At 49.6% G+C, this 25429-nt stretch overlaps 7 protein-coding genes across 8 annotated transcripts; 4 read left to right on the forward strand and 3 right to left on the reverse strand.

Moving 5' to 3' along the window:
- Positions 1-118: 118 nt before the first annotated feature.
- LOC5668172 (cytochrome c oxidase assembly protein COX20, mitochondrial) lies at positions 119-867 on the forward strand. Its single transcript, XM_001688994.2, has 2 exons — positions 119-397; positions 469-867. Exons 1-2 carry the CDS (start codon positions 341-343, stop codon positions 775-777), a joined length of 366 nt encoding a protein of 121 aa, XP_001689046.1. The 5' UTR covers positions 119-340; the 3' UTR covers positions 778-867.
- LOC1278061 (ribosome-releasing factor 2, mitochondrial) lies at positions 859-3379 on the reverse strand. Its single transcript, XM_061660407.1, has 3 exons — positions 2668-3379; positions 2216-2585; positions 859-2155 (listed from the first exon to the last, which is right to left on the reverse strand). The coding sequence occupies exons 1-3, from the start codon at positions 3278-3280 to the stop codon at positions 886-888; spliced, it is 2253 nt and encodes a 750-aa protein (XP_061516391.1). The 5' UTR covers positions 3281-3379; the 3' UTR covers positions 859-885.
- A 22-nt stretch (positions 3380-3401) lies between these two features.
- Positions 3402-7644, forward strand: LOC1278060 (A-kinase anchor protein 10, mitochondrial). The gene is made up of 3 exons (XM_061660408.1): positions 3402-3715; positions 4155-4352; positions 4429-7644. Exons 1-3 carry the CDS (start codon positions 3691-3693, stop codon positions 6384-6386), a joined length of 2181 nt encoding a protein of 726 aa, XP_061516392.1. The 5' UTR covers positions 3402-3690; the 3' UTR covers positions 6387-7644.
- A 60-nt stretch (positions 7645-7704) lies between these two features.
- LOC4578215 (protein wntless) lies at positions 7705-10709 on the reverse strand. 2 transcript variants are annotated; one of them, XM_061660419.1, is made up of 6 exons: positions 10422-10709; positions 9040-9914; positions 8807-8974; positions 8346-8730; positions 8109-8262; positions 7705-8028 (listed from the first exon to the last, which is right to left on the reverse strand). In XM_061660419.1, exons 1-5 carry the CDS (start codon positions 10525-10527, stop codon positions 8156-8158), a joined length of 1641 nt encoding a protein of 546 aa, XP_061516403.1. In that variant the 5' UTR covers positions 10528-10709; the 3' UTR covers positions 7705-8028; positions 8109-8155. The 2 variants fall into 2 exon arrangements, with proteins under 2 accessions (XP_061516403.1, XP_001237950.2); XM_001237949.3 differs by having other exon boundaries at positions 7705-8262; positions 10422-10699.
- Positions 10710-11339: 630 nt separating this feature from the next.
- LOC1278058 (ubiA prenyltransferase domain-containing protein 1 homolog) lies at positions 11340-15884 on the forward strand. The gene is made up of 4 exons (XM_317591.4): positions 11340-11887; positions 11981-12157; positions 12228-12499; positions 12580-15884. The coding sequence occupies exons 2-4, from the start codon at positions 12118-12120 to the stop codon at positions 13210-13212; spliced, it is 945 nt and encodes a 314-aa protein (XP_317591.4). The 5' UTR covers positions 11340-11887; positions 11981-12117; the 3' UTR covers positions 13213-15884.
- Positions 15884-25164, forward strand: LOC1278056 (MKRN2 opposite strand protein). The gene is made up of 6 exons (XM_317589.6): positions 15884-15976; positions 16037-16160; positions 24191-24322; positions 24393-24470; positions 24536-24862; positions 24921-25164. Exons 3-6 carry the CDS (start codon positions 24195-24197, stop codon positions 25030-25032), a joined length of 645 nt encoding a protein of 214 aa, XP_317589.5. The 5' UTR covers positions 15884-15976; positions 16037-16160; positions 24191-24194; the 3' UTR covers positions 25033-25164.
- On the reverse strand, positions 16168-23536 carry LOC1278057 (protein eyes shut). The gene is made up of 7 exons (XM_061658280.1): positions 22900-23536; positions 21923-22071; positions 19842-21843; positions 19460-19765; positions 18863-19389; positions 16718-18793; positions 16168-16631 (listed from the first exon to the last, which is right to left on the reverse strand). Exons 1-7 carry the CDS (start codon positions 23112-23114, stop codon positions 16477-16479), a joined length of 5430 nt encoding a protein of 1809 aa, XP_061514264.1. The 5' UTR covers positions 23115-23536; the 3' UTR covers positions 16168-16476.
- Positions 25165-25429: the final 265 nt, after the last annotated feature.

The raw sequence follows: 25429 nt of genomic DNA on the forward strand, positions 1-25429 counted from the left end.
TTTCACTGAATGCTTCGATTTTCACTTGAAATTCATATGCAAAATTCACTTTTCCGTCGTCACTCGCCTTCGAGGAGGAAGCTGCCAGCCGATAGGAAGATCAATTTGTTCTCGCAGCGCAAACATCAAAATGAACCTGGACGAGGTTGGCCAACTGACCGCGAGTGTACTGTCAAAACGCCTTCAACCGTTTGACAGTATGGTGCCCGCAACTGTCAAAATGATTTCATAACAGTGATTTGTTGGGTGGTGGAGTTTGCCGAAAAAATAATAAACTGAGCATGTTCCAGTAGAAGGGAGACAGTGTAAATGATCTGAAAAGCCGCATCGATTTACAGAGATGACCGAAAGCAGGGTACTTACGGAAGACGTGGACATTGATCCACCATCGGAACGGGTAAGCGGAAGAATACACTGCCACATTCGGCTACTCCTCCACTAATCGCACGTGCGGTCTTCTCCCCACAGTCTGTCGTCATTTTTGGACGAGATGTTAGCACGATCCCGTGCTTTCGGAACAGCTACCTGTACGGAATCAGCATCGGTATAGGGGTTGGATTTTTGGCATTTCTAAAAACCTCACGTCCCCAACTGTCCACGCACATCGGGTTCGGTACGTTCATGGCAACGACGCTCGGCTATTGGTTCCCGTGTCGCTACAACTGGTCCAAGCAAAAGTTCGACGCAGCTCAGCTACAACAGGCACTGCAGCAGCAGGCGCTTTACGAGGGCACCGAAAAGGAGCGGGAGCTAGCGATGAAGACGGAACAAGCCTAAAAAGGGCCTGGCACCGTCGCGCGTAGTAGTTGCAAGGCGTTGTGTACATTATTATCTTAAGAAACGATAAAGAAACGCGTGTTCCCCGTACGTGCAATTCGTTACGTTTTATTCTAATCCCAACGCTCGTCTCATCGCTTGCGCTTCGTCGGATTCGTTCAGCGGCGAATGACCGTTCGGTTCCATCGAGACGCTTGCCGTTCCGGAGCTTATCGTTCGCAGCACTGTTGAATAATCGCCCAGCTCGGCAAGTGGCGCTATCACCGTCACGACCTTATTGGCTGAACCACGCGGCGCCACATCTTCTATGCGAGCTCTACGTCGGCTCAAATCGGCCAGTATCGGCGGCAGATATTCGCTGGGCGTTACAATCTCGAGAAACATGTCCGGTTCCAGCAGCCGGCAGCGCGCATTCGCCAGGATGTTGCCGATGCATTGGGCAGAGGCAGCCATGATGAAGGGATCGGCCGTTCCCTTCCCTATCGTCAGCGCGTGTAGCTTGATCGTACAGTTGGCCAGCTGGCCGCCCAGTTTGGGACCGCGCTGTAAGGCGGCGAGCGCTCCCTTGCGGAAAAACGTCATCTGCCTCGGACGAACGAGTTTGAGTGTTTCCTGCGCTTCGGCCGAATTGTCCAGTACGATGCGCTCCTCGTTGCTCTCGCTGGCAGTGCTGGGATGGATGGTCATATCCATGTACACCGATTGTTTGCTGCCGGCTATTTCCTTTTCTGCCCTCCACTCTCCACGGCACGGCTCGTCCAGTGTTTCCTTGTAGGCTATCTGGAGCGGACCGAGATCGGCATCGATGCGATACTCGGTCAAAATGCGCGATTTCACTATTTCTAAATGCAGCTGCCCCATGCCACCCAGCACGGTTTGCCCGGTCACTTCATCGTACCGCACCCGCAGGCTCGGATCCTCGCGCTGGATCTCACGCAGCGCGTTGTCCAGCGCTGACTGTTGCCCCGAGGAGGGTGGTTCGATCGAGCAAAAGTAGACAGCGTCTGGGATTGTCGTTTGCAGGCCTAGCTTTGACGCGAGCAGCAGCTCATCGTCTGCGCTTTCGTCGGTGGAATCGCTAGCCGTGGATAGCCGCTTTAAAGCCTTCTTCAAAGCAGCCGCATTCGCCACCACCAGGTCACCCGTAACGGTCGATTTTGGACCGGCACAGAGACCGATGTTTCCCGCACCGAAGGACTCGATCTCACGGTACTCATCCGCCAGCGGCTCATAGATGCGCTGTATCGTCTCCGATCCTCCGGTGGCAGTGATAAACTTGGAACCCTTCTTTACCGTTCCCCGGAAAGCGCGGATCATCGTGATAGGGCCACGCTGTTTGTCGTGTGTCACTTTGAACACCTTGCCCACGAAATCATTCCTGAAAGTTGAAACATTTATAAAATCGCCTTCTATCCGCGCTTGGCTATTCGTTACTCACCCGAAACAGTCATAGATCTGGTTTCGTTCGCTTGGTGCCGGTAGGAAATTCAACACACTGTCCATTAACAGCTGCACTCCAACGTTTTTGTACGAGGATCCCAACAGCACGGGCACGATTTGCTGCTTCAGTGTACAATTACGAAGCGCATCCAGGACTAGATTCAGTTTAACGTTTTCCAAACTATTCGCTTCAATGATGGCCTGCGCCAGGTTGTCGTCCATGCCGGACAGCAAGTCGATCAGCTCGTACAGTTTCTCCTGCACCTGATCGTGCAGCTGTTCGTCACTGATGGGGATGGCTTTGTACGATCGGCCTTTGCCCTTGCTGTCCCAGATGATTTGGCTGGCCGACAGCACATCAATTACGCCTAGAGGAGAGAGCAATTGATCGCCGTTATTGCGACTATTTCTAGCACTAAATCAAGATCATTTACCAGTCAGTCAGCTTACCTACCAGTTTCCCCGCCTCTTTAATGGGCATCTGTAGTGGCACCGGTACGGTGGACAGCTTCTTCTCCAAATCCTCCAGGCACGCATCGAAGTCGGCACTTTCTTTGTCCATTTTATTTACAAACACCAACCGAGGCAAGCGATGCCGATCGGCCTGTCCCCACACGGTGACGGTTTGCGCTTCCACACCGGCCGACCCGTCCAGGATGATGACCGTACCGTCCACGGCACCGAGCGATTGCTCGACCTCCATCGTAAAATCGATGTGGCCCGGTGTGTCGAGCAGGTTGATGCGGTACTCCTTCCAGTTGAAGCTCACTGCTGCGCTGCATATCGTGATGCCTCGTTCGCGCTCCTGCTGCAAAAAGTCCGTCACCGTATTGCCAAGCTTGACCTCGCCCAGCATGTCGGTGCGGCCGGAATAGTACAGCATGCGCTCCGTCGTCGTCGTCTTCCCCGCATCGATGTGGGCCAGTATTCCGATGTTTCGGATACGCTTCTCGCTGATGGTTCCATCGGAGTTGTGCACTTGCCGGCAGGACGCGACCGTGGCCGGCAATCGTGGCCTGAGCCGTGCTGCAAATGCCGCTTTGTGCAACCGATTGCACAACATTTCGGTTTTTTGCGGTAGAGCGCGCGCGAACAGACGGTTCGATGGGTTGGTGTTTATTTACATCGTGTGCCCCCCCACCCTTTGGTTGCCGCTGCCCTGACAGAGGGGAATTTGACAGTTGCCTATCGACCGACGTTGATGACGTTTGACATTTCTTTATTTTCGTGTTTGCTTGCGTTTCACATCCATTCCGCAGCGCAACAGTGTAGCACAAACCATGGCCGATATCGAAAACACGGCCGAGCTGCGGAGATAAACATGATTGGATAAACGCGAACAGAGAAAAAAAGGCCAGGCAAATGAGCCCGCAGAAGTGATTTAAATAGTGTGTGCGTGTATGTGTACGTGAGTGTGTGTGTTTGGAGTGCGATAAACGATTCTTCTGGCACAGGTTGCTGTAATCGACCAGAATGTTGCAGTTTCTAAAGAAGACAGGTTTGTGTTGTTTTTGTCGTTGTTTGTTGAAGCAAAAATGCGACATTCCTCCCATTTGTGTACTATTTTTTCCTCTACTATTCAAAGTGCTCCAGTACGCTGGAACGCTTGCTACCTAGTTTGTGGGCGAAACAGGGAGAGAGGCGGGTGAACATTTTTTTTTGTTGTTGCCCGCAGAAGCGCAATGCTTTCGTCGAACGATCAAACTTTCTCTCCGTCCGATTGAAAAGGGCGCAGCAAGGCGTTGGGAAGGGAAAGGGGGCGGTTAGGGCGGATTGTTGCTATTTGTGTATGTTCCATCTCGATTGAATTTCCCCCAGTGCATCAGGGAGGGGAGGATGCCCGAAGGTGGCTGCCAATGACCTGGGGCGTATATGGCAGATCTCGGGGTGTAATGGCTTTTCGCGCTTTTCATGATTGCCAATCACTTTTCCTTCAGGTCGAAGAAAATCCATCACAACCGGTAGTGACTCTTCTTCTTCGCTAGCAACACTAAACAATGATGGATCGACGACGGCGGCGACGGCATCATCATCATCGTTCAGAACGTCGGATGATGTCATCAACGGTGCAAAACCACCTGAAAGCGATGAGGAAGCGTTAAGGCTGGCAGAACGATACTGCTTCGAGCGAAAGGGTAAGCAGGCTCGCGGTGTGCGTGAGTGAATAATTAATAAGTTGATCTCACCCCTTGGAACAACAACTCGTTGCAGACACTGACACGGTGCGCGTTTCGAAGCTTTCGCGCCGTATGGTTGATATTCTGGCGGAACAAAGCTGCATCTGCTACTTTGTGCAGTTTCTGGAATCGAAGAATGCTCTTTCACTGATTAAGTTTTGGCTCGAAGTGGAAAGCTTCAAAGCGGCAGCATCCGGCGAAGGCGGAGTGCGTGGAGTGTCCAGCAGACCGTCCGGTGGCTCCGGCCATGGTCATGGTAGACTGCACCGGAGCGTGTCCTCCGACGGGTACGACAGTCTGTCGTATTTCAGCGTAGACTGTGATTCGCTATCGACGAACTCGTTCTCTGAAAATGCCTTCGAAGACTCCCAGTCGGCGGACGATATACGGGAACTCGATTCGCGGACGTCTCAAAGCTGTACACCCGTACCTCCGCCGACCCCGCTCGAGGTGCTGGAGGAGGTCGACATTAAAGATGACGGTACCGTCACCGATGAAGATGGTGCCTCCGTACCGGAAGAGGGTCATCATGAAACCAAGGATGGTAGGGACTCTGAAGGCAAACATTTGGAAGTCTGTGATATAACGATCATGCGACAGTCGCTAACCGACGACGAGAAGACACAAATCTGCGAAGCGGGCAAGGGCACAACGGGAGTGGAGTCGACGGTTGCACCTGCCAAGAGCAACCACGCGCTGACACCGTCGGCGGCGGCACAGCGACCCTTCAACTCGCTGATAAACTCGGACGCCGTACGAATATACCGAAAGTATTTGGTGTCCGCTTCGCCCCACTTTATCGAAATGCCGGCCACCATACTGTCCACCATCTCGCTGGCCCTTTGCAGTACCGGCACCTGCAGCGAGGTCATCTTCAACGAAGCCCAACACTTCCTGCTGGACATGTTGGAGCAAAGCTACCTGAACCCGTTCCTGGAGAGCTCCTTCTACTGCAAGTACACGCTGGAGGTGCTGACGAGCGAGAACCTGACGCTGCGCGACATTCTAGGCAGCGAAATGGCCCTGTTCTACTTTATGGAGCATCTGGAGCAGCAGGGCAAGCGGCACTATCTGGAGTTTTACGTCGGAGCGGTCAACTTTAAGCGCTCCTTCGAGAGCCAGCTCCAGGCGCAGAAGGATGCGGTCGTGCTGTATGAGAAATACTTCTCCCTGCAAGCCACCAGTTCGCTGGGCCTGAGCGACAAGATACGCTTCCTGCTCGAGGAGCACATCTGCTCGTCGGATCTGGCCAGTGTGGCCGAATGCTTTGAGCTTCCGGTGCGAATAATTGAGCACTTTCTGGAGCAGCGCTACTTTGCCGGATTCATCAAGTCGCCGCTTTACTGCCGATTCCTGAGCGAGCTGCTCGGGAAGGTGAAGACAAACACGAACAATGACATCATCGGTGGAATACTGCCCGGTGGCCGTGGGACGGAGCAACGAAACGGTGGTGGCAGCGTTGCCGGTAAGCGTGGCCATCGCAAAACGCTCTCCGACGTCACGAGTGATAGTAGCGCAGGAGTGGGCCGTCGCGGTAACGCGGTCGGGTTTATTTCCTCCCAAAACACGCTGCTGGCCATGTCGGACACAAACTACCAGCGCAACCGCAAGCACTTGGTAGCGGTGGCACTGGCGGCCGCCGCCAGCAATGGTCCGGCCGGTGCCGCCGGCATGGCCGGCAGTACCGGGAGCGGTGATATCATGCAGATCGACTCCCGCCAGCTGTACAATCCGGATCTGCTGTGGCGACGCACCTCGCCCGTGTCGGGCCTAACGTTCGGACGGATCGACGCGCTGGGTCGGTACGAGCGGGACTTTGACATCGTCGAGCCACCGTCCAGCGATGACCGGTGGAATCGTAACCGGATCAAGAAAGCGGTCCGCAAACTCGTCAACCTGCCGGAGGACAAGGCACAGGAAGAGCTGGCCTGGCAGGTGGCCGAGATGATTGTGAAAGACATTACTAACGTTACCATGAACAGTAAGACGTGATTGAAAACTGATTCTCTCTCTCTATGAGATTGGCGAACTGCGGCGGTTGGCGCATTTTGCATCAAAATCCAAATGATATTGGATGGGTGTGTTTTTTTTTCTACACAACTCCTATGCCACCGCCTCATCCCATCCCATAGCGGACAGCAGGGGGGGATTGCTAAGCAAAAGTATTATAAAACCCCCCCTTTCTCCCTCGAACTCTGGGCGCGTAACGCGCGTTCTGTGCTTTACAGAATATTATTTATTAGTAAAAGCGGCAAATTGGGCGAATCTCTATAAACACATCTCTCTCTCTCTCCCTTTCTCTATCTCTCTTTATCTTTCCCTCCATTGTAACAGTATGGTGCTTATGAGAATTCGAGCAAGGAATGCTACAGTTTCGACAAAAAGAACCGTAGCGCATATATCGTATAACCTATTATTTAGCTACTTACAGTAGATATCCTCCAACGGAGGGAACAAAATTGTATTATAACAATATACGCCCCCCCAATGTACCCGAATCGCCAGGTGGAAACCACTTGCGCGGGAACATATTTATCTACGTAATATCTCACACTCACTTGAATAATTTTGCAATATATGGAGAAAACATTTCTCCCCATTTTTTTTTACCTGTTACGTAGCTGCACTAGGTTATCGTATTGTTTTTTTTTTATTAGAAATTTAAGTTCTTCTCGAATAAATTTGTTGGGAGCTTCTTCCTTCTTTTTATCATATCATTGAGGGCGTCGGGTGATGGGGTAAAATCGAACAGGGAAAGAGCGTACAGAAGAAAGAGTAGCTTAGTTAATAGAAGTAGAGACGTGCCAATACACATTTTGGGACAGCTTCGGGTTGAAGACGTTGGAAACGCGAAGGGTCTTGGACATCGTACACACCGAATCGATTGTCTTTTTTTTGTAGGAATCCGGTCATGTTATGCTATCGAAGAGTAGTTGAAATTTCTCCTTATGATCGCGGACACCTTTTCAATGTTGAATCAGCTATTTTTTTATTATTTTAGTTGATAAGGTGCATTAACAGCATTCACTTTTTAAATAGATATCTCATGGGAGTGGGGCCATGGGCCTGCAGAACAACAACACATACACACAAACACGCTACCGTAGCTGATGTTGGCTACACACCTAGAGAGAAGAAGAACCGCAACCGACGCAACAGCATCGTACAATGTCCAATTATGTTAGACATATTTAAGAAATGAAATATATTTTCTTATAATAATAGAACAATGTTGCCAGCATTGGGAGGAGAGGAGTGTGTTGTTTTCTTTCCGACACAGCAAAGCGATTACATTCGAACGGGGACGGCGTACACAAAAATTGTCCAAGGTTTATTCAGTACCAAGAGTTTGTACTACACACATCGAGACATTCAATAAGAGAGAGAGAGAGAAAAAAGGTAAATCGAACTATGTATACGGTCTAGTGGCTATATGTGATGGAAAATGCCCGACAATGTATGTTGGTGGCAGCAGTCGTCTTCCCTTACTTAGTACCTATTTTGACACAAAACTGTGATGCTACTAATACTGTGTGACATTTGAACGGAACCGCTACACTATTTAGGATACTGTTAGTTATACTGCACGGTTGACAAGCTGGAGCATTCGTAATCGTAATCGGTAGTATAAAATCTTAAAATTGATCATTCAAAAGTAGTGTGTAGCATATAAATGCGAAGAGCCCCTTGTTTGGGGGAGCAGTTTACACTTACTTTCGACGGGCGCAAGCCCAGCCCAGTCTTCCAACGGGATAGCAGTCTTAATCCTGGGCCGCCTTTCGAGCGAACTGTGTCAGGGACGAAATTTCGCTCGGGTTCGAATCGGACGGCAGATTGCTGAACTCTATTTCCTCGCTCATAATGTTTTCTGAATAAAGAACAGACACGGTACACATTAGTGTGAAGGGAAAATGATGCTACAAGAAGATTGCAGGGGTGGAGTATATTTACCGGTTGTTTCGTTGGTGGGCCACTTCTTATGGCTGGGAGCGTACAGCACGATCAGCGCAAAGATGTAAATGTTCCACATGCCGTACACGCCGGTAAAGAACGCCGAAGTAAACTCCAGATCGATGTTATCGTCCCACTTCCAGCGCCCTTCCGATACCTGCCCAATGATGAAGCCAATCACGGTCATTGCCGCACACAGCAGCGTGGCCAGCATTAGAAACTGGAAGCGATAGATGATGCCTTCGTAGTGTAGCCGTCTGGCGGACGACATCGACGGGAGCGAGGTGCGCTTAATGTTGATGTTGCAAAACACTTTCCAGATCATGTAGCACAGGAAGAAAAAGTACAATCCCGCTGATATGCCGGCCAGGATGATGAATCCAAGCTGAAAGTAAAGGAGACATTTGTACATGATACGCCAACCACCACCGCGAGTGTGGTTAAATGTGGGCTAAACTTACCGCAACGTTTGCTCCCACTTTCGACACCCAGATCGAATAGAAGGGATTGCGCAGCTGCACACCCCTTTCGCACATATCGAACAAGAACAGGGAGACACATCCAACGGCCACTGCACTCAGATGCTTCCAGTACGTTTTAAGGCTTGATTTTTCGCCCGTCTCTTGAATCTGCGATGAGAATGGGATGATTTTAGAGGCATTGAATCGAATTAAGGTTCAATAAATCTACTCACCAGCATATGCTCGCCTGCAAAAATTAGCCAAAAGGAAAGGAGCGTTGCGTAGAACACGCCCTGGCGTATATCGCTCAGCAGTAGCATGAACGGCATGTCGAAGAACAGCGTAAAATATTCAAACGGCATGTTCAGAAAGGTCAGCGCACAGCCCAGCGCTAGCAGCATCTCCTCTAGCAGCGCCGGTTTGCGCTGCAGCAGATGGACCCGCTGCCAGAACCACGCCATGATCAGCACAATGAAGGGCAGGAACACCGTCTTGAGCGATACCCAAACCTTGGTGAAGCCACCGTTCTGGTAGATCACCGAAAGGTGCAAATCTTTGATGTGGCCAATGTCCAGATTCATCCGCCGCTCGCTATCGACCGGCAGGCGCACGTTGAGCAGATAGTAATCGTGGTGCAGCGAGCCGAGCTCGAACAGCGGTATGGTGTTGCAGTTGTACAGGTAGTCGTCCGTCACGTTGTTGGCCGAACAGTCGAGGTCGCGTTCCTCCAGCGAGGATGCCAGATACTTCCAGTCCTGATCGGCGTCGCCCTTGTTCCGGTACGCCAGCCGCGCGTCGATCGTCATCTTGGTGTGCGGTTTGTGCAGCACGTTCGCGTCGAACGCAATGTCCGTCTGCAGCACGCCGATCAAATTCTGCTGCCAGCGGGAGTAGTCGAGCTGGCGGCCCTCCCGTGGCAGCGGCATCTGGAACACGAACACGATCTGGTTGGCCATCTTCATGTCGTCGCTTTCGATGTCGAAATGGTCCAAGCTTTGGCAGCGATCGTCGCCCCGCGAGTACAACCATACCGAGGTGTCGTTGTGCGATCCGGGCACATCTTTACAGATGGTGGCCAGAATCGTCTGCACACTTGCCGGTACCGGTGCTGGAAATGGGGCAAATATATTAGGAAATCAAATAAAAAACCACCCACACGCACTCCCACCATTCACGTACACGGCTCCCGAAGCACGCATACAGACATGGAGCGCAGACGCGCGTTAAATAAACAAAGAAAACCGAATCGAACGGCCGTGATTTAACCAGCCAGATGCCGGTGGGGTAAAATGGCTGTATGGCGGTGCTGTTGATTCTTCAAAACCAGACGCCCAGCATGGCTTTGCAGTAGTTTATGATTTTGGCCGCCTTAGTACTTCCCTTTTCCAATCAGAATCTTCTAGAGAAGAATGTGCCGCTATAAAAAAGCTGCTGTTTCAAATCATTTCTCTATAAAGCGTAAATTACTATATTCTATCGAATGGAGCATTTTTACGGCCCTTTGTACACATTTCCGTTCGACGGGTTCGCGAATCCGCAAAAAACACACACATGTGGGTGGGGGAATTTTCGAAGCAGGCGACGCCGTTTCCCCCGTCGAATGCTGTTTACTCACCGATGAGACCACCCAGCAGGAAACAGAGGAACTGCAAGAACAGCAGAGATGCTACCAAAATGCTTAGCTTTTTGCCACTAAGGTTCTCCAGTATTGTCCCCGACATTTTGACGGGGTTTTATCGTCTTTTTCAACTCGCTGCACTGCACACACGCTGCACGCGTTTTTTCTTCGCTCTTTTGAGTTCAATCTTCGTTTACAAGCAAAGCACCAAAGGAAGCAGGTACCTGCTGCGCTTGCCGACCAGCAATACACGAAAATTGGGTATGCACCGGCTTAGGCTGCGGTCTAGCATAGGTGTTTAGCAAGCGGTGTGGTTTGTCATCTTTCAATATTGAGACAAGATGTGAAGGTCACATGTTACCGAAAATTGGGATGTACAAGTTCACTGCTGGATGCGTTATACCAAATATTAGATCAACAAGCTATTAATCCTGATTTTTCTTTTATTTTACAGTTAAAAGGACACATTTTCCGGTGTGTTACAGTACACCAACCCTTTTGCAAGAGCGCAGCCTTACCTTCATCGCTGGCGTTACGTGCGTTACTCTTTGGGTAACGGTCCACAATTAGCGACGGAATGTGGTAGCTCAACGGAATAAATTTGGAATTTCAAACAAACATAAAATAATGTTGTATGCTTATTTCATGCATCCTTTGAAATATGATGAAAACATTTAAAATAATAACTGACCAAATATAAAATAAACGGCAACGATAAGGGTGATTTGAGGTTCATAATATTGTTCGAATCATTGAATATTTTCTATTCCCTATATAAATGATAGTATGATGTCACAAAATCTATCGCAATCATAGAAACACATCAAAACAGACCAATCAATGCACCAGCATCGCAAAAGGAATAATTTATCACACGAAATTTATCCAGAATACCCGTCACACGATGGCCGGAGCGTCGCCCACCGTGCCCGAAGTGGATGACGTGACAAGAGGAGGAAGTGTCAGGTTTTGGAGCAGCAGCAACTTTACCAGAAAAAAGTTCCAAAAATCCAAAATCTGTGCTGGCCCGGCTTGCCGAAATCCATAGCAATCTCGAAACCCGATAGCAGCTGACACGGCGAGCCCGAAATCAAGCCCCACGCTGCCCTGCCCAGTCCGTGTTTTGCTGGGCCCCAAAGACCACTGAAGTCCCTTGCGCCCAGTCCCAACACACACAGTGGTGGTGGCACGGCGATAAAACACGACCAGCAGCTTGTTATATCGTGTGAATTGGAAAACAGATCGTTCATTCCGGTCGTGATCCACCAAATTCCGGTCGTGAAAAAAGGTGAAACATAACAGTGAGAGGCGCTTGCAAGATGCACAACGCTTGTGTCCGTTGTGCGCATTTCCAATAACAGTTCGCGAGGACGTGGATCGCCGCATCGGACGGATCGGAGGCACAGACAGGCAGGCAGGCAGGCAGGCCGTGTGCTGCTGCGTGTAGGAGTGTACCTCCGCTGGTGTGTAGAATGACGATGTGCAGATGCAACTCTTCGTAACAGCGAGCAAAGAAAACAGTACATTAAATCACACACTTTGCCGGTTATAATTAGATTGTGTACGGCGTACGGGACGCACTTCAGGGGGAACGCCAAACGCGGGCAAGGGATCGTGGGTAAGGATACGTGTTTCAAGTGCCGTTAGGTGAATAATTGCCCGCAGAGATAAACAAAGCGATACCCGACCGACCATGGCAGCCAATGATCGAACGGCCGCTCCGCACATCAAAGGTACGCAAGTGGGAAATCCGTTCCAATTCATAGCGTTTAACCCATACGGTTTGCATCTGTTTCGTTGTAGCACCGTTGATGAAGTTTAAAACGTACCTCTCCGCTCTACGACCGTGGTCCCTGTCCGCCAGCCTGATCCCCACGTTGCTGGGAACCGCACTGGCCTGCGAGAGCGGATACGAACACCTAAGCTTCTTCACCTTCCTGTGCACCGTGCTGACGGTGGTGACGGTACACTGTGCTGGAAATGTGGTCAACACGTACTACGACTTTGTGAAAGGCATCGATGATCGCAAGGCGGACGATCGAACGTTGGTTGATCACATCCTTAGCCAGGATGAGGTATGTAGCAGCACCGTTTGAACCTGCCGTAAACCTGCCTATATAACACACCGTTTTCCCGCTATCTTTTTACGCGCCAGGTTGTTACATTGGGTGTGTTGCTGTATGGTGCCGGGTGTCTCGGGTTCGTATGCCTGGTGTACCTGTCGCCCGCCAGGCTGGAGCATCTCGCGCTGGTATTTTTCGGCGGTCTGTCCTCCAGCTTCCTGTACACCGGGGGCTTCGGCCTTAAGTACATTGCCCTCGGGGACGTGCTCGTGCTGGTCATCTTTGGCCCCATCTCGGTGCTGTTCTCGTACATGGCACAAACGGGGCGATACGAATGGGCCACCATTTTCTACGCCATTCCGCTCGCGCTCAACACGGAAGCAATTCTGCACAGCAACAACACGCGCGACGCCGAGTCGGACAAGCGGGTCGGCATCGTGACGTTGGCCATCCTGATCGGCCGAACCGGCTCGTACATACTGTACGGTGTGCTGCTGTTCACGCCGTACGTAATCTTCGTGGTGCTCGGCATGAAGTACTCCGCGCTTTTCCTGTTGCCGATGGTTACGTTCAAGCAGGCGTTTGCGCTCGAGAGACAGTTCCGCAACGAGAGCACGATGCAGATGGTGCCGCGCCAGACGGCTAAGCTGAACCTGTTCTTCGGCATCTTGTACGTGGTGGCCTGCTTCGGCGCTCCCCAGCTACCGTTTATAACGCGAAAGTGAACCAAAAGAGGCGTCTACTAGCCGTTCGGAATGCAAATGTGCAATGGCTCGACTTACACGACAACCTAGGTTAGAGAAACACTGCGTACCCGTAGCGCCGGCTACGGCCAAAACTGCCTCCCCCCCCCCCAACCCCCAAGAAGGATCTTTGTTAGTTGCTATTTATTTGTTAAGCCTTCGCCTTCTTCGTTAGGTCGTAGAACCAGATTGTGTTTCGTGTACCAGGTGCCTGTGTGTGCATGTGCTGCTGCGTAGACGAAGTACCAAGTATTTACGTTGACGAAGATACCAAGTAAGTACGAGGTACGACGAATGCACGCTCGTTCGCATGTGCACCAGCCCGCAAAGGCTGAACTGTATGACTTGCAAGAGTTTCGTAACAGGCCGATGCACGGCCTTAATGTACCAGGAATGATTTAAATTAATTTATGAATGTAAAAAATGCAATTTTATTACAGATCGCTATTGCTCCATATTGTACGCAACCAGCATCCGTACACCTCTCCTTACCGAATGGACGCCCCCTGGTGGGATTTCGATTACGTTTTAGTACGATGAAGCGACAAAAGCATCCCGAGGATGCCGTAACTTTTATCAATCATAACTTTTCATCTTATTACTCCCGTCTCTCCCGATGCTGCTGTAGTATAGCAGTACAACATATCAGCGAATTGGCAGTGGTTTTCTCGAATTGAGGTAAAACAATAGAAATCGAACGGCTGTCACGAATGGCTCGAATCGAACACCTCTATCCAGCCCTATGTGAAAAGACCAAAGTCACAACAATCTTAAGAAGGCGATTCCACACAAAAAAGAAGAAGGTCACTCAACAATGAAGAGCAAAAGGAGTTAGTAGAAAAAGCTGTAATTATTGTCGTGTAAGTAGTTGAGGACTTTTTTTGTTTGCTGTTATTGTTGTCTGTTTCGCCCTTCATCGCACGCTAATGAGCTGTGGCACGCTATTCCGAGGCTTATCCCCGTGGGTAACATATGTCGGTCGGTGTACAGACACATGCTCATGGTGAAGAAACATGCTTCATTGAAATGATGTTTTAAAAGCTAATCGTATCTGTCTTTTTTTCTTTGTCATCCTTCAAAGCCAACAATAATTAAGTGAGAGACAATAATTAGCTAATCGATAGAGAACAAATCATAAACAAAAACCTAGAAAAGCAACATAACACAAAAAGCATGATTAATTCAACATCGGTCCTAAATACGCTAGGAACAATTAGTATGATAAGCAATGTAGAGAGAGAGAGAGAGAGTGAGAGAACGAAAAAGGGAAAGGAAGGTCTTGCGTTGCGTCGGCAAATGCTGGCCGCGCTTAATAACGTGCGTTTTTTTTGTAGCTTCTTCAGCTGCATCTGATCAGAGCCGTACCAGAGCGAAGGCACCATTTGGCCGATGGTAATTAAGTTTAATACGATCAAACACATGTACCCCCGCCGCGTTGCAAAGCTGGCAAAGGTAGGGTTTAGTTTATTATCCGTGATGTTATCGCATTATGGTTCTGATTGATTTATGGAGGAGATTCTACTCTACAGTTGATAATTATTATTATTAGTGTACTTGCGCATCTTTTCGCGTACGCATCTTCTCGCGCTCTTTGCAATGCCTTCAATGGCTTAAAGATGGCAAACGTTTTAGGCTTAATTTATTTCCCGTGTTGTTGGCCGTACGCGCATTACGCGGTTCTCCTAGATTGCGTTTGAGCTACTAGAAAATCAGTGTTTGACCCCGTTAGATAATAAGTGCCATTTTTTGGGCATAATGACGAAGATATATTCAACAATGTATCTGCAGCTAGCTATTGACCGGTTGTGCTGTGCGTACGGTCGCAACACGGGGAAACCACCGGAGGCAATCTGTGTGTCTAGTTGTGTGTAATTGCGAGGAATGATCGAGTATGAATGGCAATGGGGAAATGAAGCGTTAATCAGGGATATAGAAACCAGCTGCTGCAGCAAGTACTGTTTCGCTTGTAGTGTTGGCAACTGTGTGTGTGTGTGTGCTCGCAACTGCCCGTGCGCAACTCAGCGTTTATAGTTTTACGAATTAGGCGTATAAGAAATGGCGGCATTATGCTTACTCGTTTACTCGTTCGATGAATGTGCCAAGATGCACTTAGCAGTTAGAGAATGTCTTACTTATTCTATGGTTGCGCTGTATGATCTTAGTAAAGCTATATGGTTTTCGTCTTTCCTATCCCTGTTTGCGCCAAGTTCGCGATGTATGATGCTACCATATATATACATATCCGAATTTCGTTATTACTTACAAAACGTTGCGATCGCTAGAACTGTTGTACAGTGCGTTGCTTTCCGTTCATATTATGCTCATATACGCTAGTAGTAAGTAGTGTAGCGGTAGTTGCTAGTGTAGCGCAGGGGAGAAATGAATGCGCAGCGTACTGCGCATCGCTCAGGCGTGAAGGTCTTCCATGCAACGCGTTGCCCTGGTAATCAGGTAGTAACACGTGCAGAAGAATTTGAATGTTATCGTTTTGCGTTTAGCAATGACAGCAGGGATGGATCTGTGTATGTAGGCAACTATTTATTATTTAAACGCCTCGGTTTTTGCCCACAATAGCAATTTGTAACACGGAACGGAACCAGCAGGAACTAAGACTAAGACGAAATAAACCATTCGATGCGGTAAAGCCGAAAGAAGCATGTTGTGAACGAAGCGAATTTCTGTGTTGAAACCACCGTCGAACAGTACCAAGGGGTCCCACCCGAACAGGTTGCAACCGAACGAACAGGTTAGTTCGCCAAGCCAGAAGACAGAAGGCAAGTTGTTTACATCGTTTTTCATTTGACAGCTGTTTACATTCGCCACCGCGCTGTGATTACACGCTCGTGTGCATTTTCTGTGCAAGCATTCTAAACACCCAACAATATCCATCGAAAGCGTTGAAAATCTACAGCAAAGAACGGGTGCGAAAGGTAAGCATTTTGATTTAGTTATCTTTTATTATCACTACAATCTCACATCTTCAGCTCAGTGTTCGGGGGAAACATCGGTTTTGTGCTTCGGAATTGTGGTGTCGTTTGTGTCGGTCGGTCGCTTTGCCGATTGGAGGAATTTGGTATTTGAGTAAGAGAGATCGTAATGTTTTATGGTACATGTGAGCGAAACGATGAAGACCTCCAATAAGGGATGAGGTAATATATTAAACTACACAAAAGTGTCTTACGAGCGGGGCTAGTCGGAATGAATTAAACTACACGACAGAAAAATGCATCACAGCGAAAGCGTCGCCTACACTGCACACTCGTCGATATTAGCTCCGTCGTAGTCGGTGTAGTCGAGCTCGTCCAGCTGATTTCCAAGCAGAATATGCTGAATGCACCCTTTGAAAGAGGAAGCAAAGTTTCCGACCGTGCGATTGTACACGTCTTCGTCCGGGAATCCTCCTAGAAAAGATTGGGCAAGAGTATGGAATTCTCAACATAGAGCGGAAAGAGAGTAATTTTAAACTTCTGTAGCAATTGTAACGAACCTAGGTATGTTATTCCGTCGGTGAAAATGTGCTTCTCCATTGCCTGAGGATTTTGCAGATTTGGTGCAAGTTTGCCGGCGAGCAGTTCCGCCCCGTCCACAAATATGTGCAGCTGGTGTGCTTTTGTTTCCAGCAGCACATTATGCCAATCACCGTCGGCCACAAAGGCTTTCCAGAACGCGGCTGAATCCGCTCCGGCGGAGGGTTCGTGTAGCACCTCTTCCAGCATATTGCTAACGACGACCAGCAAGCCGTCCCGAATGCCGATACCAAGGAACCGGCCCGTTTCGTCCGTTGTCCACACCAGCACACCATCCTCTAGCGTGGAAATGTTGAAGGAAAGCTGCAACTCCAACGGCAATTTCCCCAGCACGCTTACACTGTCATCGTTGCGTTTGTCCTTCATTTTGATCTTTTGCGATGGGATCAGGATATAGCTACGATCGTTAAACCCAAGCGACGAGTACTTGGTCGTCGCAATCTCGCAATAGTGCCCCGTCCAGCCTACCCCACAGCTGCACCGTCCATTTTTCAGGCACTGTCCACTGTTGCGGCACTGCACTATGTCGCAGGACTCCTGTATCTCGCAGTTGACACCCTTGGAGTGCTCGGGACAGCGGCACCGTGGTTGCGAATGTTCGTCCAGATAGCAGAGACCCCCGCCGGCGCATATATCTCCACCGCACGGTGTACCATCGCAATCGTTGATGTTGCGCGAAGCCACTATCGAGCTTTCGTTGAGCGTGATGCGTGTCCCGTTCAGGTTTACGTTCCGGATGCAACCCCGGAACGATACCGGATAGCCAGAAATTGCGTCATACGGCAGCGCCGAGAGGTCCGGCAAGCCGCCGAGGTAAAGGTCTTGCGTGAGGCTCACGTACTCTTCCCGAACCGATCCGATAATGGAGGTGCTCTTGCCCTCCACCCACAGCGTAAGCCGCTTGCCATATTTGGCCACCCGAATAAAGTGCCACTCGCCGGTAGCCAGCACGTGGTTGCTCCGCACCACGGCCGTTTGCGTTCTGGTCGCGGAGACGCGGTACTCCACCACGCCTCCCTGCAAGCTGATGCTGATAAAGCCCTGCGCCTGTGCGTTGGAGTCGAACGTGCGCACGAAGAGAATGAGCCCCTTTTCCGAGAGCGGACGCACCTGCAGCTCGATGGCCAGCTGTCTGATGCGCAACTGGCGGTAGCTTTCGGAGCGTGGCATTACCGCATGGCCGGTGTACAGCTCGGTGTCGTTCGATTCGGGCAGCACCTTCAGCACATCGTTGATCTTGTCCAGCTCGCGGATCGACTTGAGCAAAATGGAATGATTGTGGGGAATGATGTGCGAATGCTGTACAATCTTCTCGTACCGCACCTCGTTCTGGCGGTACGAGGCAGTCCAGTCGATGGTATCGCTGGCGGGCCAACGTAGCGCTAGATATGACCGACGACCCGAGAACGAAACGTCGCTCAGGTGCTTCAGGTTCGACTCGCATCGTTTGCCCACCCTTCCGAAGGGACAATCGCACTCGTAACCCGACACGAGCGGGAAACATATCGAACCCGCCGCACACTTGCTTACGCTTTCATCGCACGGATTGACCTTCTGCGAGCACAGGATCCCATTCCAGTCCTCCTGGCAGATGCACGTGAACGTCGACCCATGCTGCAGACAGGCGCCATTGTTTTGGCACGCGTGCCGATGGCACTCTTTCGTACCGCACTGGCCCACGCTTCGGCCACGCATGCCTCCGATATGTTGCAGCGGTATGTGCACTGGACCAGCCACCAGCCGTATGTCGAACAGGCAGCCCTGGAAGCCTGAGTGGAGCGGCAAATCGTGCGGTAGGCTGGAAAAGTTGACACCCTCGTGGCCACCGATGTACAGCTGGGGTGATACATTTAGCTTTCGGCTGCTTCCCGGCGAGTTGCCGGAAATGTTCACCTTTCCGTCGATCGACAGCCAGGCGGTGCGCCCATTTCTACCCGTATGAATCGTAGTTGGTCGGGTCGGCTGTACCTGGATCGGTTGCTGGGTAAATATCCTTCTCGGACCGCTGCCCAAATTCCACGTCACGAGAATGAAACCTAAAACGGTAACGGAAACACCACCCTTATGTACTGTTCTGACTAGTTTCGCTCCATCCCCGGTATTACCTTGTATGAAGCTAACAGAGAAATGATCACTCTGATCGTGGTGATCATACGGTTGGCCGATAAATGCAAGTAGCGAAATCTGTGCCGTCGTAGTAGGAATGATTTTAAAGCTAAACTCAAACCGATCCTCCAGCGGGAATGCGATTGGGTACGCAACGTACGAGGAAATGCCCTTGATGCTGCCGAAGAACGATGGCTGCAGGATGTCTAAATCATGCTCACAAAAATGGCCATGCTTGCCGTACGGGCACAGGCATAGGTAACCACTCTCGGGAAACGTAACGCACGTGCCACCGAACCTGCACGGGTTGTTATCACACACGGAACGTTCGCAAGTTTTCCCCATGTAGCCGAAGGTGCACTTGCAGCTCCAGGAACTGCTAGCACTAGTAGTAGCAGTGCTGGGTGCGTAACGTCCCGTTAAACCGTACCCGTCGGCCTCGACACATACCGCTCCGTTGCGGCAGGGGCTGGAGAGACAGGCCAGCGAGGTGCATTCGTAGATCTTGTACGCATCTTCAGCGTTACTGTAAAAGAAGAAGGCGGATGATAGATTATGATGTTGGAGCAAACTGTATCAGAACAGAACATCCTTACTCAAAGACGGCCACTGGAGCGTCATTAATTTCCAGCTCGTAAACACATCCGGTAAATCCGTGATAGCGTGAAATGTTGTGACTGAGGGTGTACATCGTTTTGATGGGACGGCCGCCCAGATGAAGCCAGCTCTGCTTGATGGAAGTTAATGCTGCCATTCTGCCGGGACCACCTTCCTGTCCCGTCTGCTCTCTCGCGCTGTTGTAGACATTCCCCAGCCAGGTCGGCTGTTCGCCGCTCATCGCCAACGTTTCGTTCACATGCAGCGAGGCGTTGCAGTGACTGTAGCGTTCATTGAAGTTTAATCTAAAATAAAACCCAGAATTGAAACAACGATTACTGCAGTGCGTCTCAGGATCGATAGGAGCCTAAGGATTCTTACTGCACTTTAACGTTCAGCTCATATCCATTGTTGACTGTGCCTTCGATTTCGCTCAGCAGCATCGTTTGCAACCCGCAGGAGAACTGAAACTGTAGCAAACCCTTGTGCAGAAACAGTGCCACATAGTGGTTGCCTTCGTCGCCTTCGGCCGTTGCCAGAAGGATCAATCCTTCGCGCGACGTTAGCTTGGCCTTAAACCGTACCGCCATGGTCGCTAACTGTGCCAGCTGTGTTTCCACCGATGGACTCACACTTGACAGACTGGTAGGGTCGATCGAACCATTACGCCGGTAAATGATATGCCGTAGGAAGGATTCCTTGGAGAATGCTGCGTTTTGTATGCTCACGGGGACGTCGCAGAATGGTCCTGCGTAACGGAAATCGCAATGACAGCGAATACCGTTCGGAGTCACTGCACAAGTACCGCCATTAGCACATACGGTATCGTCACACTCCTGGATCATGTCCGGCGAGCGTGTCGTTGCGGGTGGAGCGATAGTACCCGAGGCGGCAGTGGTTCCTCCTTCGCCAGAAGAAATCAATGTGGTACCGGATGTAGTTTGATGTGTGCTAGCTCCTCCGCTGGTCGCGATCGTAGGTGTGCCCGTTACTTGATCCTCACCTTGGAATGGTGGAACCGATCGATTTGTCGGAGATTCGGTGAAGAACGAGCTCAGCTCGGGTGTGAGTGTAGAAACCCGGGGAACATCCGATGTGGTAAAAAGAGTGTCCGTAAAAGGCGTCGTTGCCTGTTCGGAAGGTGTAGAATCGTCATCGGCGGTTGGAAGTTTGGAGGAGGGTTTTGCCGTGGTGTAGCCTACGCTTGCCGAAACGTCTACCGTGCTGTCTTGGTTATCAGGCATGGCAGAAGACTTTTCCTCTACAGTAACCGCTGTTCCAGCGGTCTCGGGTATTGTGATGCTCGGAGTAATCGTAGCATCTGTTTCTGCCGTAGATTTGGTTGATACTGGTTGGCCATGGTCTGATGATGGTATCACAGAGCTATCGGTAACACTTTCACTGATGGGAGAGGTGCCATACGCATCACTTCCTGAGGGAGCTGGATAGCCAGAAGGTACTTGAGCAGTTGTTATCGCTGGTAAGCTCCCATCCGAAACTGGTGGCGTTCTGTTGTACGTCATATCGGTAGAAGGTTCCGTGTAGTCGCCAGAAAGGGAAGTTGCGATTGTTTGTGAAAATTGTGGAAAACTCGTACTGCTTTCCGACGACACGTCGTCAGTTGTTCTCCACACGTTGTCCGTAGAAAATGGAATAGACTCCAGGGTAGTCGCCAAGAACGATGTGTCGGTCGTTTCCTCGCTCCGGAAGGTGGTACTGCTGAACGGTGCCGTGTAATTGCAGTCCATCTCAATTTGACCGTCCGCTTCGTAGATGAGACACTCGCAATTTTGTCCAGTAAAGTTTGGCGCACAGGTGCAGAAATACTCATCCACGCCGTCGATGCACGTGGCACCATTGACACAGCGGGGCTCCGGGCCGCCTAGCTGACATTCGTCGTACTGCAGCTCGCAGCGCTCTCCGTGAAAGTCCGGCACACAGTAGCAGGTCGGAGCATCTTCCTCTATCAAACACAACGCCTGGTTAGCGCACGGTGAGCTGTCGCAAACCATGATCTCTTCCTCACAGTTGGTACCACCGAAGCCCATCGGACAAGCGCACACGTACGAGGCAAACTTGTCGATGCAGATTGCACCATTCAGGCAGGGCGATGAGGCACACTCATTGATCTCGGCATCACACAGCCGGCCTTCGTAGCCCTCGGTGCAACGGCAGGAGAACTCCAGCCCAGGGCCCTCGATGCAGGCGGCCCCGTTGTGGCACCGATCGCCCGTCTCACACACCGCTATGTCCAGCTCACAGAACTCTCCCTCGTAACCCAGCGCACAAGTACAGTAGAAGGCATTGTCCTTATCGTTGCAGAGGCCACCGTTCTGGCAGGGATTGGACTGACATTCGTTGAAATTCTCTTCACAGTTTAATCCTATCAACAAAATAAGCGTATTAGCACGGGTAGGAGTAGGGACATACATTAGAAAATAAGGGCCTTTCAACGAGTTTACCTAAGAAACCATCAGGACAGGTGCAGTTGTAGGAAGCGACACCATCGATACAGGTGCCCCCATTGAGGCATGGGTCCGACCAACATTCATCCCAGTTCGTCTGACAATGCACACCGGTGTATCCATCGATGCAATAGCAAGAGTATGTGCTGCAGAGACAAACGAAAAACAAACGACAAAATCAAGCATGAAACAGGGAGCTGCTGCTGGAATGCCTTTGTAGCACACAAGTGCTCGCTGGTAAATGCCATCAAGCAGGCGGGATACATCGTAGGTAAACATATCTCTAGGATACGCGACCAAATTCGCTTGTGCCACTCTAGCGAGGGAAGTGGATAAACAAACGAATGGTAAAAGTAGGGGAAACCGTGTTCTTCTCCTATTCCACAATTCCACAGGGAGATATGATTACGATCTTGCGCATATTTTTTTTTGTTTTACGTTCAGGTAGAAGGGGGATTAGATAGGGGTTTGGGTCCTGCGGTTAGCCAAGGTATGGTAGCATAGCGTTAAGATGTAAATTACACCATTAGCTTTTACGAACTATCAATATCGATTATACAGCGAACTGCAACAGCAAACTGTTTCAGACAAACTAACGCGCTCACAGGATGTGTGCGCGTGCGGGAGGGATGGCGGTACACGATGTATGTGTAATGCTTCGTACTTAATTCCTACATCAAGTATCCAATTTATTAACGGGGTATGTGTTACTACACGCATGAATAATGGTAGTGCGGGGTGAGCAGCAACAGCACCACTTCCGTAGGTTCAATTTTCCATTAATTCGAGCCACGTCTGATCGATTTTTAATGAGCAACGACGGGTATGAACACTGTTTCCGAACCAATAACCTTCTTCGAACTTTGACTCCAATCTACTACCAGTCCTTGGCTGGTGGTTATTCAATGTTGCAGGATACAGCCATACACACTCACACAGGACCAGGGGTTTGGGGCGTTTGGGACGATGATTACCTATTTAGATCGTCGATGCACACACCATACACGCATGGGTTGCTGAGACAGGCAAAGCCTGCTTCGGACAGGTGCACCAACGAGCCGGATATCAAGCAGAGCACTACAATCGACCACCACCGAAAGCACTGTGTCCTTTCTGTTAATTTGGTCGGTTGACTTTGCATCCTATTTGTTGTCTGTTGGACAAAACTGCTTCCACCGCACTTATCCATTGGTGGTCTACTGCACTACGGGATGGGATGCGAACTTATTTCCAAACTTTGCTCGTTTGCCCAATACACGATCTGCACCGGGAGGTTATTGTATCCTTTTTAATTTGCACTGCCCGGATCACTACAGCACCTTAACTTAACTGTTTACTTCATTTTAGTTGTTGCTAATCAAAGCGTGAAACTAAATATCTGGATGGCACTGTTTCAAATTCAAGCCAAGCATGAAGAAAGGACTGAAACTGTTCCACATTCGAGAACCACGTTGTAGCACGATCCACGAAATACTATTTACGGACCATAAACAGCGAAGGCGTTCTTCGTTGCTTCCTCTACGCTGACGATGCGTGTATGAAGTGCGCCGAGGAAGGAGGAAAACTACATTTTTCCGTACGACTTTTCGTTGTGCGTCCGGCATGGCACCGTCTCCCGCCGCTCCCTTCCTCCGGCCAAACATGTTGTGTTTCTACAGCGTGACTAACACTGTATCCTGGACGGTCAAAACATACCACACGTATCCAGCACCGTTCGGTTGCCAAGGGTAACCGGAAATAACAACCAATTTCAGCTGATCAACCAACAGGAGCTATTTAGACAACCCGACACGGGGAAAGTTTTCAGCCCCCTCATGCTGCGCGAGTGCTTGCGGAACTCGGTTGTGTTCCTCACAGTACTTGAGCGATGTGGAGCACATGGTTTTTCGAAGCGCTCTACGAAAGCCGATTGTGACGAGCTTTATTGTGTTGAAGCATGCAATTATATCCTTGTTGCATGGTGACCGCATTTTGCCGGTATGCAAAACAGAACAAAAAAAAGGATGTGCTCTGCTACGTTCGGTCGGTATTGTCAGTGTGGCTGAACCGTTGGAACTGTGTGGAGCGCGGGTGGGAAATAGTTAGCAATTCGACCAGACTGGTAAACCATTCATCAAACGGGGAAGCGCAAAGGGTGAGAATTAACTTCACACAGTTGGGTTTGGGAGTGTCTCGGAGGAATGTTTGCGTGGTAATATGCGTGTTAATTCATTGTTAATTCGTGGTGTGTGCAATTCTAGCTATTCTATCGTCTGTTACTTCTAGGAAGATGTTTGATAGCCGAGACTTGATGTGCTTACGACACTGCAATAGAATCATTTTTTCATACGACGTCTTAGTCCAATGTCCCATTTGCTGCAAACCTTTGGGCGAAAGTCTAGACGAAACACCATTCACGTAGGTATTAAAAAAAACACGCATGTAAATCCATAACTAATAACAACATTGAATGTGTTGCTTCTTGCAGGTTGCCGTGTCCATTTGTCCGAGCGTGTCAACATCCCTGTTCGATTGTCCTTCGACCGTCTGTGGGAGATTTTTTGAGGTACGATGATGCCCTTTTAACTCGGTCTCGAAGTCTGCAATAACCGTGTCTCTCTCTTCTTGCAGCTCATTTCAAAATCAAAATAATCTACACATTGGATTAACATCGTCCATTGGAACGATCTATGAGTTCGACGTTAAAGGTTTAGTTAAAACACCATTCAATAATAGGACCGTGGCCCTGAAAGACGAAAGCTGGGACCAATGTCTTGTAATTGCTCAAGTACCCGAATCGTGGTACGACCGATGGGACGAGGTGTTGGAGCAGATTTCAACTGATCAGTCGTGGAGCGAAGAGATGTACGAGAAAGACTCCCACAACTGCTACACATTTGTATTAGGCTTTCTGAAAGCATTGGAGTATGGAGAATTTTCGGCGCTTTGTCATGACAAGTATGGGGCGGAATGTTTGCATATGGTTTCTAGTAGATTAAACCGTGCTCTTTTTCAGATTATTGTTCAGTGAGAAGATCGTGGCTTCCAAGACACAAAATGCTGCTAAGTACATCACCATTCATCGCAAGCTTCAAGGATGCAATTATTTCACCGAAGAACAGGAATGAGAAACTGTGGACTGATAGTAGTAACAAGAAACTGACTGTGATCCGTAAACCGTATTTCTATGTGGAGCTATCCGAAGCTTTGTATTATCTTTTGTAATAAAAGTGATTTGACTGTAACAGCTAAATATAAAACAACTGAAGATTGTATTTCTTCTACGTCCTAACTACCATACCAACGGTCAATTCAAACCGTTGTGCATCTTTGGCTCCAAACAACTATAACTTTGCTGTTTATGAATAGATTTGTACAATATTTAAGATTTGTGTTCAAAAATGATCATTCTTTCTTTGGATGTAAATTTTAACAAAATAAGATTTATCTTATGTCAACCGCAATGCATCTCACATCGATTGTGGGAGCTTTGTGCGTAATCAAAAGTGCTCGAGTCGAAGAATC

Source organism: Anopheles gambiae, chromosome 3 (genome assembly GCF_943734735.2).
Source record: "Anopheles gambiae chromosome 3, idAnoGambNW_F1_1, whole genome shotgun sequence".
In the NCBI taxonomy this organism is placed as follows: Eukaryota; Metazoa; Arthropoda; class Insecta; order Diptera; family Culicidae; genus Anopheles; species Anopheles gambiae.